Source organism: Ruditapes philippinarum, unplaced genomic scaffold, assembly GCF_026571515.1.
Source record: "Ruditapes philippinarum isolate M1 unplaced genomic scaffold, ASM2657151v2 ctg77_1_1_1_1, whole genome shotgun sequence".
In the NCBI taxonomy this organism is placed as follows: domain Eukaryota; kingdom Metazoa; phylum Mollusca; class Bivalvia; order Venerida; family Veneridae; genus Ruditapes; species Ruditapes philippinarum.
In genome coordinates, this window is record NW_026864370.1 from 152,338 (window position 1) to 170,347 (window position 18,010).

The 18,010-nt window shown below is 31.8% G+C and overlaps 1 protein-coding gene across 1 annotated transcript in view; it reads right to left on the reverse strand.

The window, feature by feature from the left end:
- Positions 1-125: 125 nt before the first annotated feature.
- The window catches only part of LOC132725365 (inter-alpha-trypsin inhibitor heavy chain H3-like), a 28,834-nt gene continuing 10,949 nt past the window's right edge, over positions 126-18,010 (reverse strand). Inside the window, exons 3-19 of the mRNA XM_060710465.1 lie at positions 11,174-11,364; positions 10,578-10,688; positions 9,097-9,253; positions 8,760-8,859; positions 8,370-8,521; positions 7,632-7,754; positions 6,818-6,980; positions 6,262-6,426; positions 5,741-5,865; positions 5,143-5,365; positions 4,636-4,826; positions 3,273-3,351; positions 2,731-2,805; positions 2,383-2,493; positions 1,615-1,754; positions 829-1,042; positions 126-662 (exon numbers count right to left, since the gene is read on the reverse strand). Of these exons, the coding sequence (XP_060566448.1) occupies positions 364-662; positions 829-1,042; positions 1,615-1,754; positions 2,383-2,493; positions 2,731-2,805; positions 3,273-3,351; positions 4,636-4,826; positions 5,143-5,365; positions 5,741-5,865; positions 6,262-6,426; positions 6,818-6,980; positions 7,632-7,754; positions 8,370-8,521; positions 8,760-8,859; positions 9,097-9,253; positions 10,578-10,688; positions 11,174-11,364 (2,619 nt within the window). The 3' untranslated portion in view covers positions 126-363. The remainder of the gene's footprint in view (positions 663-828; positions 1,043-1,614; positions 1,755-2,382; positions 2,494-2,730; positions 2,806-3,272; positions 3,352-4,635; positions 4,827-5,142; positions 5,366-5,740; positions 5,866-6,261; positions 6,427-6,817; positions 6,981-7,631; positions 7,755-8,369; positions 8,522-8,759; positions 8,860-9,096; positions 9,254-10,577; positions 10,689-11,173; positions 11,365-18,010) is intronic.

Consider the following 18,010-nt stretch of genomic DNA (forward strand, 5'->3'; position numbering starts at 1 on the left):
TTAAAATGGTTTGCCGGCCGGCGACACAAATGTACATGTTGACCTGACTGTGCTGGATTTACAGCATCTCTTATATCAGCAATTGCCGATTCAAATTCCAAACAGGACAAATCAAGAATATACAGCAAGCTTGTGAGATTTAATACGACAAAACTTAGAATGAGAAAGATGACGATACATTTGTCAGAATTTCTAAGTATAATAAATATGTGATAGTCATAATAGTATGATACTTAAATGACAAAAACAGTGATTAGGATAAATGTATAACATTTACTATGAAAAAATGTGTATAAGTAAGTAATCATTTAATACTAAAATGTCGTTGAAACAGTAAAGTATTCATTTGAATAAGTGTTATCTTTATTCAATATCAATGAAGTCGTCTTTAAGAAAAGCTTCACGGCTGCCAATGAGCGATTCTATGAATTTTTTGTGCACCATCCAGCACATTTCTGTTCCCTTTTCAATAACTTCGGACCGCTGAATAAGACGTGCAGGAATTCTTTGACGACTTACTCCATCCTTTGTGTCGATTGGATTTTCTCTAATTGATGGGAACTTCTCTCCCTCCTTTATTTGCAGTTTAGCCATTGTTTGTCCGCTCTTATTTTTGAACAGTTTGCGGAGATAAATATGCTTAAATCCGTTGACAAACTGACCTGTAAAATATGAAAAATATAAACATCTTTATGTGTATTTGAGGGGTATTTGTCTACATTTTCAATTTGTCTTTTAAATACTAATAAAATCAGTACGTATTGTAAAAAGTGATAAAAAAGAATTCCTTTAAAATAACAAATAACCTTTTGTTTGTATTATAAATACCTATCAACCCAGTTGTCTTTTTGTTGAATGAATCTTCGTGTTTAACATAGATGTTCAAATAATTGGCTCTTGTATCGGTTGATTTGTGTACATGTCGTCTGATAAGTATTTCCGCTCCAAACTTGAACCGTATTGTAAGTAACAGACCGTGATCAGACAGCATAAATTCGTGACCACCAAAATGTTTCAGTTTCTCTTCTGTCCATGGGAAAACCTTCAATGCCAAATTAATCTTATGTTCCAATATGGTATTTTACAACACTTAAATGTTGACAACAATGATTTTTCTTTCAATTTCTAAGACATTTATTAGAAATTGTGAAAGGAATATGTTCACCAAACCTAGGAAACTGGTTTATATCATTCATGTATACAAATTAATGTATCATTATCATTACCAATAATATTACTAATAGTAATGAAACATATTCCCTTGTATTGAAAGAAAAACGAACGATTGCACCGAAAATACCATTAATGAATGAAGTTGATTTCCATTAAATGTTTAGGTCAGAAAATAATCCTATTAAAACATTTTCCTCACTGTTACGCCCATCTTTTATCTGACCTGTATTAACTATAAAATATTTACAATATTACACTTCTTTAAGTTATTGATACATGAAATGCGCCAGTCTATGCTTAATCCTGAGATTATTAACTGGGAGCAGTAATCCATTGCTTATTTTGCCAGTATCACGATTTGAAATGCTTGACTATAACATCGATTTTTTGTATAGCTATATGAAATCAAAAAAGCCATTATGCGAAAGAATGATAAAATACCTTTGTATCAAATATGATTGCACTTGTTGTAATCACAAGTATGTGGTGTGCCATTTTAATGGACACTTCACCGATGTACGTCTTGGGTTCACCATCAGTTCCCATCAACCCACTTATGATTTGTGTGTTTATAGTTATTTCTATGAAAAAATACGAGCATGATTATAATAAGTATGTTTAGTAGATGTGTATGTCTTTATTTTCTTGAATACAATTATATTTTGTATGTAAAATATCACCTAGTCTACAAATAAATTATGAAATAAAAATTTAAAGTGAACAATATTTAAAAAATTTGAACGATTTTAATTCGATTGTCTAACCTGTTGGCATGCGCTTTTGTTGTTTTTTGTGCTAGACAATACTTTACATTTACGAGACAGTATTTGCAAATTTCATCATAAAATGAAAATAAATTGTTGTCCTAGCCTGTTCATCAAATACGCTTTTCTGGACTGGAAAAATAACTAGTAGTTGCCAGTTCTCCACAAGTAAGCGACAACTAATCCCACACGATTTCCTTATCAGCATTGGGAGACAAAAATGCTAAACGTCCAAAAGCAGTAGTCATGGCTAAATAACTAATGGGAATGGGTAATTCAAGAACAGAGAACCTAAGGATAGAGCATTATTCACTGATAAAAGGACAGGTAACTATTCTGTTGGTGGCGCCCTTACAGGGTTTAGGTTTAAACTGTGTTTTTTTTTATAAATTCACCGGGAAATATACGTGGATTCATTATAAAATTTAAGTTAACTATAACGTACTATTTCGTGGATCTGTTATTAGATTATGTACTTCTCCGTCATTACTTTGTACATCAAAGCAGATCGGATGCTCCATATTCTTTATGCGGATCATATAGTGAGGGTCTCCTCCTGAAAATGCAATACTTTATCGTTTTATTTTAAATCTGCACAGGTCTTGATTCTTTCATTTAAATCTATATCAAATTTTTTAAGAATGTGATACATACGAAAAGTGTCTGAGATCTCTCAGATACTTGTAGAAGTATTTGTGTTCAAATCATCGAGCATATTAAGCCACAAATAAGTTTTTTTGAGATTTTTTTAACATTTTACATAATATATAATTATATAGAAAATATAGTTTACCACCACCGCCACCGTACCCTCCACCTCCATACCGGTGGTAGGATCTCGCAGTTGTCGGTTTTGGAGTCGTGGTTGCTGAATATTTAAAAGAAAGTAATGTTCATAGTATATTGTTCTATATTTGTTCTAAAAACTCCTATTAACATATACAACACTTTTATCAAACACATTCTGAAAACTTAAATGCAAAGTTAGGTCACGATAAAAGAGTTATGTTAAGTAAATGTTGAAAACAAATTCACAGTATCTTATAGAAAATTGGGCATCCGTGATATTTATTTACAATGGGTTCAAAGTCTAACACACCAATACGGCGCCCTTTACATACCACGTCACTCACATAGTAATATAACCCACACAATAACGTTTATTATTATTATTATTATTATTATTATGTAATATAATAATTAGAATTACCACATTATATAAAATGTCTAGACCCTTTAAAAAGTTTAATGATGTCATACAGAATTCCGTGCACATAATCAATATACGTTTATTGACCAAAATATAAAACTCTATGAATAAAATATGTTACTAACTGGTAGGTGGTCTCCATTCATTTGGATCCACTTCAGGTTTTGTGACGACCATCGAAGTCAAAGGTGTTACAAAGCCATACTGAAATCATAATGATTTTAAATGAATATCTAGAAACTAAGATTTAGCTGTGGAACAATACTTGTAATGAGTATGATTTTAAAAATTGTTATCTAACTTATCAGGAGACAGAAGATCATTCTTTTGCACTTCAAATTCCTATTTCATCTTTTGTCCATCATCGGGCGTTACCTCTGTACATTCAACAGCAGAAGGAAAAAAACGAAGCATGTATCTTTAGTTCGTTTCAATTTTATCTGTTGTGAAAAACTACAACAAATGTTGCGGCGTCAACCACGTTAAGAAATGAGCAACGACAAGAGCTGGGAAAACCACAATGTCCATTGTTTCGTAGTTTTTAATGATTCTGATTTTTCTTATATTTTTAAGGATATACCGTATATATTCCAATGATGGTGTTATTTTGAATACGATAGAATGATCTATATAACATTTACAGCAAAGGTCTTCGTTATTTTGGATCATCCCTTATACTTCTTTCGTACTTCAAGTCCATAAAATTTCATCATTGACAAAATGTGATTTAATGCTTTATAAAGCAAAATATAACTTCTTACTTTCCTGCAACATTACTTACATTTCTTCATGCTGCTTACGATTTCACTTCTTAACAAGATGAATGAAGTGTTATGAAGATCTAGTTAGCATTTAACAAGGACAACCGCGATTAAAATTTGTTATTTTTTTATATTATGACTAATGTATTCGTCCTAGTTTACTATTAAACGCCATTATCTAAAACAATGCCAACATGTCAATCTTATGAATATACGCTCGTATAAATGTATACACCTAACTGTTGAACTGTTCATGGTAGAGGGTGGTAACAAAAGAAGTTATTGTTTGTCCATTATGAACTATAATTTCGTCCTTCTATCTTCTCGTTCTGGAGACACACATTCAATTATTTTGAGACCTTTTACCGTTTTCAATGGGGGTGACATGAACACATGACCCCTGTCTAATATTAACACATTTGCGGATATTTTTCATATAATTTCTATTCTTTTTCATATAGTTTTTTTTTATCCTTTTGTCAAACGAGTTCCTAGACAACGGAAACTGACCATTGCTTGCATTTATAACTGCCATCCAAGAACAAGCAACATCCAGTGGGATCTGCTACATTCTCTTCGATTGTTAGCAGACATTTAAAATTTTCATTTATCTAGTGCAAACAACGCTTATTAGAAGATGTTTAGATTTTGTTCTTATTTAACATAGATTTCTTTCGTAACATTTCTCATTCAAAGTTTTGCCTTGTAACTATTTAAATTAAATTACCTGTAGAGAAAGTTCTTTAGCTTTACTCTTCATGATGTCAACTGCTGTCTTATTCAGTTCCCCATCGGCCCTGTTAAGTAATTGTTTAATGGTAAGGTATGCCCAAGTCTTCTCGGTAATTGTTTGGAAATCGGAGAGATCCATTAAATTTTCGGTATCTGATACATCTATGAAGTTTAAGTCCTTGTCACCTGGAAATGAATACTGGTTTTCAAATTTAAATATCCAGTAAAAAGTGAGAAATGTATTGAATTGAACGCAAAACATACAACATTCAAATTTACAATCTTTCATCGTTAATATTTCATATTGGTATTTTTAATGCCTACAGAGCGCAAGTTTATCTCTCTTAAAATGAAAGATTTAATTGATGGCAAGAAAATAGCTGAGTTACATGTTCGTTCGGAACAAATAATAACAGACTCTAGTAGTTGCTTTCGAGCATCTCTTTCAGAATTGTAAATCATATTTTCATATTTATACTGACCTTTTACTTGTTTAACTCACCTGTCAAAATTAAAGAGCCCTCAACGCTGTTACTTAGAATTTCCATGTTGACTGTCGGGGCACCAGCGTCGTTCAACTTCCCCGCAACTACGAGTTCAGATCCTTGAAAATAGTTTTTAAATTCCGATTTGGTCAGGCTTTGTTCTTCCACAGAGTCACCGAGGTATTTCACAGTAACATTGTTAAGTAAAGTAACAGCCAGCTCATCGTAGAAACCGCTTATCTTTGATTAAAAAATATATATATAATAAACAGGGTAACTCAGTTGGGATCTTAAAGAATAAATATATTAATAAATAAATAATAACTAAGGTAGATATACAAAAACATATATGAATATAAAATATAAAGATCATTCAAATTGTAAAACGGAAGCCGCGGATTGGTTTGAATAACAAACAAAACTAAAACACGTCTCTGTGATATTAATTTTGGTTTTCAATTTTGTTGGGAAAGGCTTTTTTAATGTTTGATATTCAGAATTAATTTAAGAAACCATGAACATGTAAAAAACAACATTTGTGTGTCTAGGATTTGTTGTAAAGCCTTGTTTTATTTTGAAAATGTTACGAAACAAAATATGTAAACATGTACTAACCTGTAAATCGGAGTCCGAATCTTCATATATCTTTCTGGCAACACCGTCATTTTGAATGGCCATTTTTTTCACTAAACTCCAGTCTGCATCACTACCGAACGCCAAACTGAATATCGGTATTTCGCCTGAATGATACAACAAAACGAGAACACTTGTTTACATTGTATTCACAGTTTTATAATACGAAAATTTATTTTATTTTATCATTTTTTCCCCTGTGATACTGTGAAGAATCTTTTACCTACGTTGTTCATTATAGGCTAGCATAAATAATGGCAGTTCACGAGCCATTGTTTTCATGTAGACGTATGCTTGGTGGTCATATGTTAGGAGATTCAATCAATGTTCGGTCGACAGACATACATAAAGGTATTTTCATTTAAACCATATGAAATCGGGTTAAGATCAATAGGTAAATGTTTATATAATTATCACCTAAAATACAGGTGATGCTATATATTTATTTATTTTGATTTCATTTATTAACGATAAAAAACGTTAAATGTCTTCAGAAATTTCACCTTCGTTATCTCTATTAATATTCTGCAAGATTTGCTGGTCATTTTGTACACCTGATGTTGGATGTCCGTCTGTCAGAAATACGACGATCGGTGACCGCTCCCCTTCTTGTTTGGATACTTTGAGTACATCAATTCCATCCAAAACAGCCTTGTTTATATCAGTCCCTGTAATACAATCAGCTTTAGTTCATACGAAAAAACATAACAGTGTAGAAAGAAAAAAGGTATTCATCTTTACTAGGTTTATTTAGTATTCTTTTGATATTTTGAAGCAACTTTGAAGTCATATTTATCAGCATAATTAATTATACGATAACGGCTGTTTATGCTAGGCGCGGCTTACACGTTTAATTTTAATAAAATGTAACGTTATTAAAATTGGATATAGGAGAAAAAACTTTTTTTGTTTAATTTTTTTTTCTAAATTTTCTATTAACGTTATCTCTATTGGTTGGTTCGCTTTCATTTTCAATGTCTTCATTTAGATTTTATGTCACAAAGATACTGTTCCCATGATATGCCATCAGTAAAGTATGAAAATGAAAGAAACACTTGCATCCATTGGCATATACTGAGTGTATGAATTCTTTTGCTTTGAACAAGCTGTCTTTTGTCACATCGATCATGCCGGATTTATATTGTTTGCTATTGCCATTGAATGTTATAATGTTGAAACGGTCCCCTTCCTCTAGCTCATCTAATATGACATACATCGCCTCCTACAAAAAAATGCAGGCAATGCATAAATGAGGTAATGCCTGAATTACTTTATTTTGATAAATTATTTTAAAACATAATTCGCTGAACTGTATATCTAAATTATGTGGAGTAATGCAATATTGGACATTTTAATGAAGAAAATTGTGGAAGGTTCAAATTACAACAGACCTGACCTCAGAAATGAATGATTATATATAATTATAGTCTTTTTAATAAGAGGAAAAGGTGTGTTTTATTAATGATATAGAAGCATGTAAAGTACCATACTTTCATCGGATATATTTAGCGCGAATATTTAGTATTGAATGTAAAATTATTTGTCATAAAAACAAACTGGTATTTTGCCTTCTATACAAAATACCAAAATACTATATCTGTACTAATTGCCCCCAAAAAGCACACGAAGCAAAAGGTGGTTATTTTTTTTATTTGTAAGTGTAATTTTGGAAATTGTAACAGGAAACCAAATGTTTAGAAAAACTTGACCTTTTATATCACAAAATATTGTTAAGTCGACTATACATCGCTCATTCTATGCTGTGAGATTTACGTTCGCTTACTGCATACAATGTAACAGCCTTTACACTCTTGCTTTAAGCTGTTTTATTTTACGCCCGCTCATTGTATAATATTTTTCACGCTGCACTTACTTTTAGCTGTATTATTTTACGCCCACTCATTGAACCGCTTATGTCCAACACAAAGAGAACGTCTTTTGGGATTGCCTTTTGAATATCTGGCGCCAAAAAATGCACAAAATACCCATTCACTACCTGGAAAATCACAACAAATCAAATGTCGACATATATAGTTTTTGAAGCACAATGCACATAAAAAAGACACATTTTATTTAAGCTCAAAGCCAAGTGAGACAATTACATTATAAGTCACAATACTGATTGGTAATGAAAAAAACATGTATGATAGCTAGCATTTTGATAGATTATATAAAAAAATTCTGCAGTGTCCATCAAACCTATATAAAATGATTGTTTATTTGTCATTTTGATGAATATTCTATATGTTTCGAACAAAACTTTAAGAAACTATAACATAATATTATTTCATTTCTGCATAAATATAACATAAGTATAACATATTTTGGTTTCCCTCAATATTTCTTTTCATGACAATCAGTTTAACCGTTACTATTTCATTGCAGTAGCGTATGAATTTAGCACTTTATTCATAATGACGTCATCCTCGGCACACAGTACCAATCCAAACAACGCCAAAAAAGACGTAATTTCAATGCAGTACATTCACAGAGTGCATTAAAATGACGTCAATTTGTAGGACGTGACTCACCTGGTACCGCATGCCAGAGGCAATTTCGGGACTAGGTAAAATTAACGGAAAACCACTCTGATATGCAAAAATAGACTAACCAGAACGTCTCCGCCGTCTAGTGACCTGTCGATATCGTACTGTACAATAAATTGACCGGACAAACCCTCTGTGCTTTGATCATTTCTCGAAGCCGAATATTGAATGTATGCGCTTCTTTTTGTGGGTCTTGTTATCACAGCAAGATCATTTTCTACAATTATTGTGAAATTAAATGCGACTTGACTAACTGGTTAGTTGCACCAACTGTATATTAGATTTCATTGAACTGTCTGGTTATCACTATATTGCAAATTGAAAAATCGCCTGTCTTTCAAAAATAATAGTGTATTGACAGTGATATTTTAGATTTGTTTTGTGTTCTGCAAAATAACTCTGTATTATTTTTAAATTTATTATGTCTCATAACAAATGATAAATTTCATTTGTACCTGTAAAATCTACATCAGCTGTTAATAATTCATTCAGTGATTTGATTGGTGGAACTGTCAGGCGTGTTATATCACGTGATTCTTGAATGGCAACGCTTATCTGTAATGAAAACAAAATGGAGAGAAACAAACATTATATGGATGAAAAAAAGAAAAAAAACGATTGCGAAAATACATTAATAATCTGGTGTGAAGACCTTGTCTATGAACCTCAAAACCAAATCATTTACGGATAGTCTGAAGCATAACTCTACATGGACTTTAATAAAGTCATAATCCCAAGGTATTTACCAATAATTTGTTAGCTGTTATTGATGCTGCCTAGAGTATAATATACCTTTATATCGTCAACAGGGTAGCCTGGGTTAATAAATACTTTGTGCTCGTAAGCCCCTTTAACTCGCTTCAGAAGTTCCTGATAGGTTAGATTGAAGGAAGATTTGCTGAAAGCTGCGACCGAGACCCTGACCTTGAATGTTCTGGAGTCTCGTGGCCTGAAATACATGTATATAAGGAATTTTTCGAATGCATCTCGACATGTGCCTCAGATGAATCAACTTAGTGTACTAAAAAGTTCGCACCATTGCGCAAATGATTTAATAAAACTTGAAACAAAAAAAACACACCATGTTTCTGTACCAAGTGGTATTAGTTAAAAACGAGATAGCGTTTCATAGCACTTCATATCAAGTAAACGGAAATAAGTACTTAATCTAGCTTGAACATTTCATCTTTATTAAAGAGGAAAACAGTTATTTAAAAATACGAAACGTAATTGACACAAATCTGAGTAACAAGCAGAAGTGTGTCATATGGACTTTTATGCTTGTTGCTCAAAAGAAAAAAGAGGAAAAAACAAATTATGAAGACCTGTATGTCTTAGACAAGGCAAATGTCGATCGAGTATCAGCTATCAATTCACAATAGGACAGCCGGTAAAGAGAATGCCTGATAATTGAGAGGTATCTGGTTCGATCCTTACTGTTGCCATTGTTTTAGTACTTTTTCTTTATTTTTGCAGTATATTTTAATGGAACAGATCGGTAGTGTGTTTTACGGCATTGAAAAGACATTTATTGATTTTAATCCGTTTTAATTTTAAACATGAATTCTTAAAAAACATGTTATTTAAAAAGAGTATATTCATTATAACAAAATTAAGTAAAACATAATCAAACAAAACGAACAACATAAAATAATCATATATAGATTCAATAATGTTGAAAGTATTAATAAGAAAAAAAAACATGGACCAACGCGGCCTCGAACTTAAAACACGTGTGGCACTTAGATTATAAACTCGTAATTTAACCTATTGCGCTATAACGCTGAGTACACTTAGTTTAGAGATACAAATCAAATTAAATTTCATCGTACAGCGTACATCACACGGAACTTACCGAACATCTACCGAAGATTAATATACTGTGTGCATCGACCGTGTAATCAGTATGTAATTGACAGGTTAATAAAACCAAACAATACATACCGGTAATATATCATGTTTTTGGTAAAAAAGTTGTTTATCATATTTTCTGAAGAATTAAAATATCTGAACAAAAAATTATATTCTTTCAATTAAGAATACAACTTGTACTAAAAACGTTTAAATAGTTTGTACAGTGCCAAAATAATTGCTTGGCAAGAGCCCATACAGAGATCATAATAGAAAATGTTCTAGCTTTTTTTATGTAAAAGAGATATTTTATGTCGCCCCATGCCATTATATTTCCGCAAAATAGTCTCGTCTTTATACTATAATTTATCAGCGGCACTAAAAAATAAATGAAATTGCAGGTATATATTTGTAGTTTTTACTTTTGACTGACAAGCCCCGTCGTCTTTCCCTTTTTCTTTGCTTTTTCATACTCCTTTTTGGCCTCATCTTTGTCTTTTACAATTCCTGGATAGATCTTACCATCAATTTCTCTGGAAAAAATACAATTAACATAAATGTTTTCCAAATTAATACAGCAATTACAAAAGTGTTTATATAATGTAAAGATATTGTTATCATTAGAATAGTAATAAAACATCCATAATTTAGAGAAAGTAAAATATTAAAGTTCATTTATAAAACTCAATTACACATTAACCTAACATCTTTAACAGCTACTAGTAGATCAATTATTGGTTGCAAGGGTTGTGCTTTTAGTTAGGTCGAAACATTTAAAGCCATATGTCAACTTAACAACCGGGTGACAGGTCGGTGCTGGGGCGGGTGAGATATGTTGCACTTTTCAGTGCTTTTCATGACATCAAACTGCATAATATCTCTGATCTGACTATGTCTTACTTGATTTAATACGTACACATATATTTTAACTATTTAGAATTGAATTGTTTACTGCTTGATAATGAAAATACAAATACTGTATAAAATTAAATCATTGCACTTAATCGGATTAACATACAGAGTGAAGTTTGAAATAAAAGCTTCCTCTGGAAGGATGACATCAAATAGGGTCTCTTGTGAATAGTTAGCTGGATTGGCTACTCGGCTTGAAATGAGAGTTGTGGCAAACCGGAACTGAATGTCAGTCTTGATGTTGATAGAATAAATTCTCGGTACCTTAAATGTTAAATGTTCTTTAATGTTTTGTTTTTATTTTCATGTTAATAAGAGATGGAGAGATGAAGAATATAAGCGGCGCATCCTAATATATAAACATCCGGTGCTAGGGGGCATGGCAGATTTTGCATATTTAATATCTCTCATGTACAGACTTAATAAAATTTATTTTGTATTGCTGTTTTCGTTGTATATCATCTTCACAAAATCGTTGTCGGAAATTTATAATCAGTAATATCGGGCTTAAAATGGATAAATGAATCATCTAAAGGAATACAAACAATAAATAGTGATAATATTTATGCGAAATTACAAAAAAATCATTTTCATTTTAGCGTATGAATGCACTGCATCAATGATAAATGGAGTATTTTTCAAAAAAGAACCTCTGAAGAATGTTTGCTTGCTTTCTTTTGCAACAATAAGGGAAAAAAGTTTAAAATCTAGTTGGACGTTTTAAGGTTGGCATAAAATTGAGTGATTGAGATTAAGATTGATAATTCAATCACTTAACTAATGTCCAATGTCGTTCAATCTTCACCTTGAGGTCGAATATAACAATGTATGACTAATTGGCCATACTTTTATTAAGTGTCAGTATGCTGAATGTGATAGTTTTGATTTCTTGACGGTCATTACTAAATCTCTTTGAAAACAAGTAATAACTACGTTACACTTATTATCATACTTTGTACCACCAAAATTCTAAAATAACTGCAAGTAGTTATAAGATGTTGTCAAGGGTTTACGACATTGGACACTTGTTGGCAGAGCTTAAAGTTCAATTATATCAAAGGGAATATCATTGTGTGGGATTAAGAACTATGACTTTACCGATTAAGGACGTATTATTAACGTTATACTTATTTGAATATAATTGGACATCAATGAATATTTTGATAATTAAGTATAATGGACCCTTATGAGCCTTCACATTGGATTTTTTTCCCCTCAAATTGTCACTACAGTAGGAACACTGTGACAAAAATGTACGTTAAAAGGTATTACAAATCTATCGAAATGAAGCAAAAACGGCTTTGACTTTATTACCTTATTACTTTATTACTTGGTTTTTAAATATTAATGGGGAGTCTTGATCCGTAAGATAAAAATTTCCTCTTCAACCCTTGCCACGCTATATATATTAAATTGACCTTTTCATCTTTTATTCTAAATAAAACCATTCTGCCTTTTTCAGGTAAAAGTTCATAATGTGTATGAACAAGCAAACACATTGCAGATCATGGTAAGACTGCGCGAATGTGTCGGCTGATCTTGGTCTGCACTGGTCGCATGGATCGTTTCAGTTGCCGCAAGCAGGCTATGTGTTAACTGTTACTTGCATTTAATTTGCCATTTATAAGTAAGCATATACAAAATTAAATTGGCCAAGATCGAAGCAATTTAGTGTTTGAAATTATTTTTTATAAAACTGTCAAATTACCAGATTGATTAAATTTAGCCGATTTAGTAAAGTAAATGTGTGACGATTCATTTAAAATACTGCAATATTCTAAACGCTTTATATTTCTGTCACTAAAATGAATGTGGCTGACTACTTACTATTGAGGCTTAAGATATAGCTAGGTTGCATGACCTGATTGTTTGCCCTATAATAATCCTGATACGAGTACATTTGAAGTTGTACTTCTACAAGGAGGGAAAAAGCAGCAAGTGTGGCAATATGTTTTCAGAGAAGTTTTGTTTTACCACAGTATATATTCATACTTAAGTATTTCAAGAGGGATGTATATCAATTTGAAACATATACAAGACCGGTTAAGTTTAGACTAGAATCAGATAGTACAATTACAATGAGTATAAACAGAATATTAGAAGTAAGGTAACCATCGCTAATCAAAATTTAATAACTGCCCTAAAAAGGTTATTGAAGACACTGAAAACTGTGAACCGAAGCCGTTACGCGCGTATAGATAAAACAACATAATGTCTAAAACGTACAAAGCCTTCATAGTTCTTTAACAGAATTCAAGAAAGATATTTCCGTTAATTAAGTATATGGTAAATACCTTACATAATTATATGAAGAATTTATTACAGCCAAATATGAATAAGTAATTGTTCATTAGTAAGCATTTACAAATATAAATTGGTCAAGACCTCAAATAGTCAACCGTTCGACTAATGTGAATAGGTAAGTATTCATTAATAAGCATTTACAAAATTAAATTGGACAAGAACGGCGTAGTTCATCCAATTTAATTAGAGTTAGTGTTTTTGAATAACATTTACCATAATTTACCACCCGCTATCTTATGTGTGTGTCAATACATGTCAATTTGTCCTTATTGTTGATCACCTGCTAATTTCAAGAGGGTACACAGGGGCGGCATTAGCTTTGTTTGTTTGTTTGTTTCATTTTACGCCTTTTCCCAACAGTATTTCAGTCATATAGTTAGTATAGTTAGTTTCCTAACCATCGTTCCTGGAGAGTTACACCAGTACTAGACTACCTTCCTCCGCGCTAAACTACCAAAGCATCTCCCGGTGATCGAACCCACGCCAGAGCAATTAGTTTGAAATAATGGTACACAGGGCGACATTAGCAATAAATTTGTCTTTTAACTTCACAGCAAAACGGTATTTATACTACAATGGCTTAGGAAAACAAGAGTGCATAATAATTTCGCATATGTTTTGAATTTCAAAGCTGTTGGAGTATCGCGTATGCAAAGTACATTTTCCTAAAATTGTTTTTTTTAATAATCGTCTTGAAAAAAAAACCCAAACAACAAAACATACACACGCACACACACGCACACACGCACACACACACACGCATACACACACAGAAAGATATTTGGATTAACAGAGTATATCAGTGACGAAGTCTCGTGGCATTTCATTCTTTAAATTGCGTTTAAAATATAATTACAAGGTTAAGGTAAAACCTTATTACGTCAAAGAAATGCTTTAATTCTTATTTCTCAAAAGCTTATTTTTTAATTTGGTGTTCTATAACAGTTTCCAAAAATACTCATTGGCCAATTACTTCAACGATCTTCAGCTCTGTTGCCTTTTGGCAATTAGAAGTTTAAGTGATTTAGAAGTTTGTATGGAAGTCAAAGTACTGCCTTGTTAACATTTTTTTCTATTTTTTATGACAAATGATTTTACATTTAGCACTCCTTTCTTCAGGAGGTAAGCATGTAATGTACTCTTAAACCATTATTTAAATGTAATAAATTTCATGTATGCCTTTTGGTAAGAAGCAAATATTCATTCGTTTTTGAGTCATAATGTGCCTTTAAAGTTTAAATCTAAGAGATGATTACATACTCGAAATGTGTTAGATCATTTATACCAGACCCGGATCTTAGTTTACATTTATTTACTCAATTTACTGCAGCGAAATTGTTTCCCCATTGTAATTGCACAAAGCTCTCAACTTTTTTCGACATGGTATAATTCTGCAGAAACATAAAACGTTAGAAGTCCACGATATACTGTAAAGACGGGGATTTTTTGAAATGGTACAATTTAAATACAAAGTGATATTAAAGGAATTTTGTGTTTTTAGATTTAAAAAATAAAAATCTATTATTTTCTATTTTTTGTTTTGTTTTGGTGCCATTACCCACTCGTATTTTTAAACAAAAAAAGGGCTTCCGAAATAAAGAAAAAAAACTGAAAAAAAAATTTCTTTAATCGTTTTTGCAAAGGGGAAAAAGCGACACGAATAGGTAAGTAGCAAGACAGACATTAATTTGCATATCGCACACATAACTAACAAGAAGTATCATTTAAAAAAATCAGACGAAGTCAAACTGCTTTTTTTAAATATGTTTTTTTGGGGTTTTTTAAAGAAAAAAATTATTGGAATTGCAAGACGTGTTTCAAAAGGGGAATTGACTTTTTTCCGTAAGTGACTTTTACATAATTAAAAATTATACTTTAATATTTTTTTTTTTAATATTAAAAAATATACCAAAATTTTAAAGTTTTTTTGAAAACACAAAGTATGTTTTATCATTTTTTGGGTTTTCCACAAGGGTTTTTTTTTATTATTGCCCAAGATCTCAAATTCCGAGAATTTTAATAGAAAGTTCCTTCCATACCCCTTTAGATTTTTAAAATTTGGAAATGTGAACTGGTTTGAAGATCCTTTCGATTATTATACTAATTTTAGAATAGCCAATGAGATTCCCTGATTTGAGTTTGTAATTTCAAAGTGACCAATGAAAATCCTGTTAGTATTAATTTGCTCCTGAACCGTTCACAGACGGACTTTGTCGGAAAAAAAAAACACTTCGGTTACAGGCTAGGTAAAGTTTAGTGAATTCATTCATATAAGTACAAATATTTTTCTTCTATTTTTTTTGTAAACGCCATTTCGAAAAAAAAAAGAAAAAAAGAGAATATGAATTGATAAATAAATAAATAAATAAATAAATGAATAAATAAATAAACAATTATATTGGGATTGGACCTTACATATGAGGCAATGGAAATGATAATAATCTAAAATTTAAAGTGAATTGTTCTATATGACGTTATGCTTGTAAAAAATTATTGTATTATAGATGATGTACTATGTACAAATCTTAATAAAGTATCTGTTCTGTTCCATAATAGAAAGTCTGTAATAACATAATTAATATTATGTTGATTGTATTTAGCTTCATCACTCTGAAACTTACAAACTGCAAAGAATATATACATTATATGGATGTTGTTTTGGTGAGATTACATGATTCAATTGACATATCAATTCATTGGCCAGATAATAAAAGTGTTCTAGAAGAAACATATCATTATTCCTCGTATATATGTTCGTACTTAACCAAAAACCCTCCTTGTAACAACACTTTTCTTCCAGAGTATTTTTACAAGAATAGTCTAATAATACATATGTCTCGTTTTCATAAAATATATTTATTACTTATAGAAATGTGACCATCTAAACCCATTTTCCCTCTAGAAAAATAGTTTCTACTTACATCTAGCAACTGTCCAAATCGCCACATATGAATGCAAGGAAACATATGATGAAAAATCCACAAAACGGTAAATTCATCTTTCATAGCCAACACTTCAAGACAACGAATAACAAATCTATACTGCAGCGAGCTAAACTTTCAAAAAAAAACAACATACAGTCCAAGGTCGGCCGCTCATTTATATTTCATAAGTAGATCATTTCTAAGTGGTTATAAGTCATCACTTTTTCTGTAGCATTTTTCTTATATTTCATTGAAAACCTCATGTATGTAACATTTTTTATTTTAAATGTTTGAAAATGTAACTTTATATTGTTTTTTTGCTGAGACCTAGGAAAATTTAAATGGTTCAAAAGATTTTCTCGAAAAAAAGTCTTTAATTTTTTTATTTTTTATTTATTTTTTTTTATTTTATTTTGTTGTTTTTTTAACGCATAAAATCCCGGTGTTTGGTTTAAATTTTTTAAATTGAACTGAATGAAATATTAAAAAAATAAAAAAATGCGTGTAGTAAAAAATTTGATTTTATAAAGGTTTTTTGCAAAAGCCACGAAGCCGAGTCGAAAGCAAGAACCCAAATTACCCATTTGTCATTATTTCGACTTTCTCTTTTTGGGGGGGGAGAACGAAAAAACGAACGTTTTAGGCGAAAAAAACAAAATTTAACACCGAGGGGCGTATTTTTTGTTAAAAATTTTCGTGTCGGCGGGGCGAATCTTTTGTGTCCGGGCCCCCGTGTTTGTCGTGTCTTCGTGTCTTCGCCCCGAAAACCCAAGGGCGAAATAACGAAAATACGCGATCGCTCGTAAAAGGTGGGCAAACCGATCAAAGGGGTTCGTTGGACAATGGCCCGGTTAAATCCAAGTTGCGATGGGGTGCTGCAACTGACTGCGACTTTGAGTTTCCCCAACCCCCGTTTCTCCGGGGCTTGGCTTCTGACTTCTACCCGTTTCCGGAAAATAAAACCAAGCTTCGTGGTAGACGTTTAGGAAGCAATGAAGGTGTCATGGAGGCTTTGAGATCAAAATAGAGAGTTCTTTTTTGAAGAGTTAAACAAGTTGGACCACAGGAGGGCAAAGTGCATTGATGTACAGGGCGATTATATTGAAAAGTAAGACCATAAGTTGGGTTCTCTGACTACCGGAAGTACATCGGGCCAAGAACTTTTTGATCAATTCTCGTAAAACTAAACATGCAAACAAATAGCATTTTAATACTCAATATATCAAGTATAAATCTGCCTAAATTAAGTAAATTCATAGATATAAAAGTAAACAATGCATTATTTATATACTTTTGATTATGGTTGTAGAAACCGAAAGTACAAAATACAAACCTGTTGACATTAAGTCGATTTTTTTGTTTATAATTGTTATTCATTAACAAGATTATATTATCTAAATAAGTGGGTAATTGGCCCGGTCAGACTACATGGATGTTAAGGTTGTGTGTGTACTACTAACACTTGAAATTAAAAATGGTTGTCAGATATATTTTCAATCATAATTGCAGGGGAGCGGTGGCCTAGTGGTTAAGGTGTCTGCCTCTCAACCCAGAGATCATGGATTCGAGCCCTAATCGGGTCACGACAATGTTTCTTCATATGACAACAGTACTGGCTGGTTCCAGGAAGCGGACTCGAAAGTGATTATTATAAGTTGCAAGAACTTGTTTCGCAATCGAGCTTTAACCAATCATAATTGCACCGAATATACTTT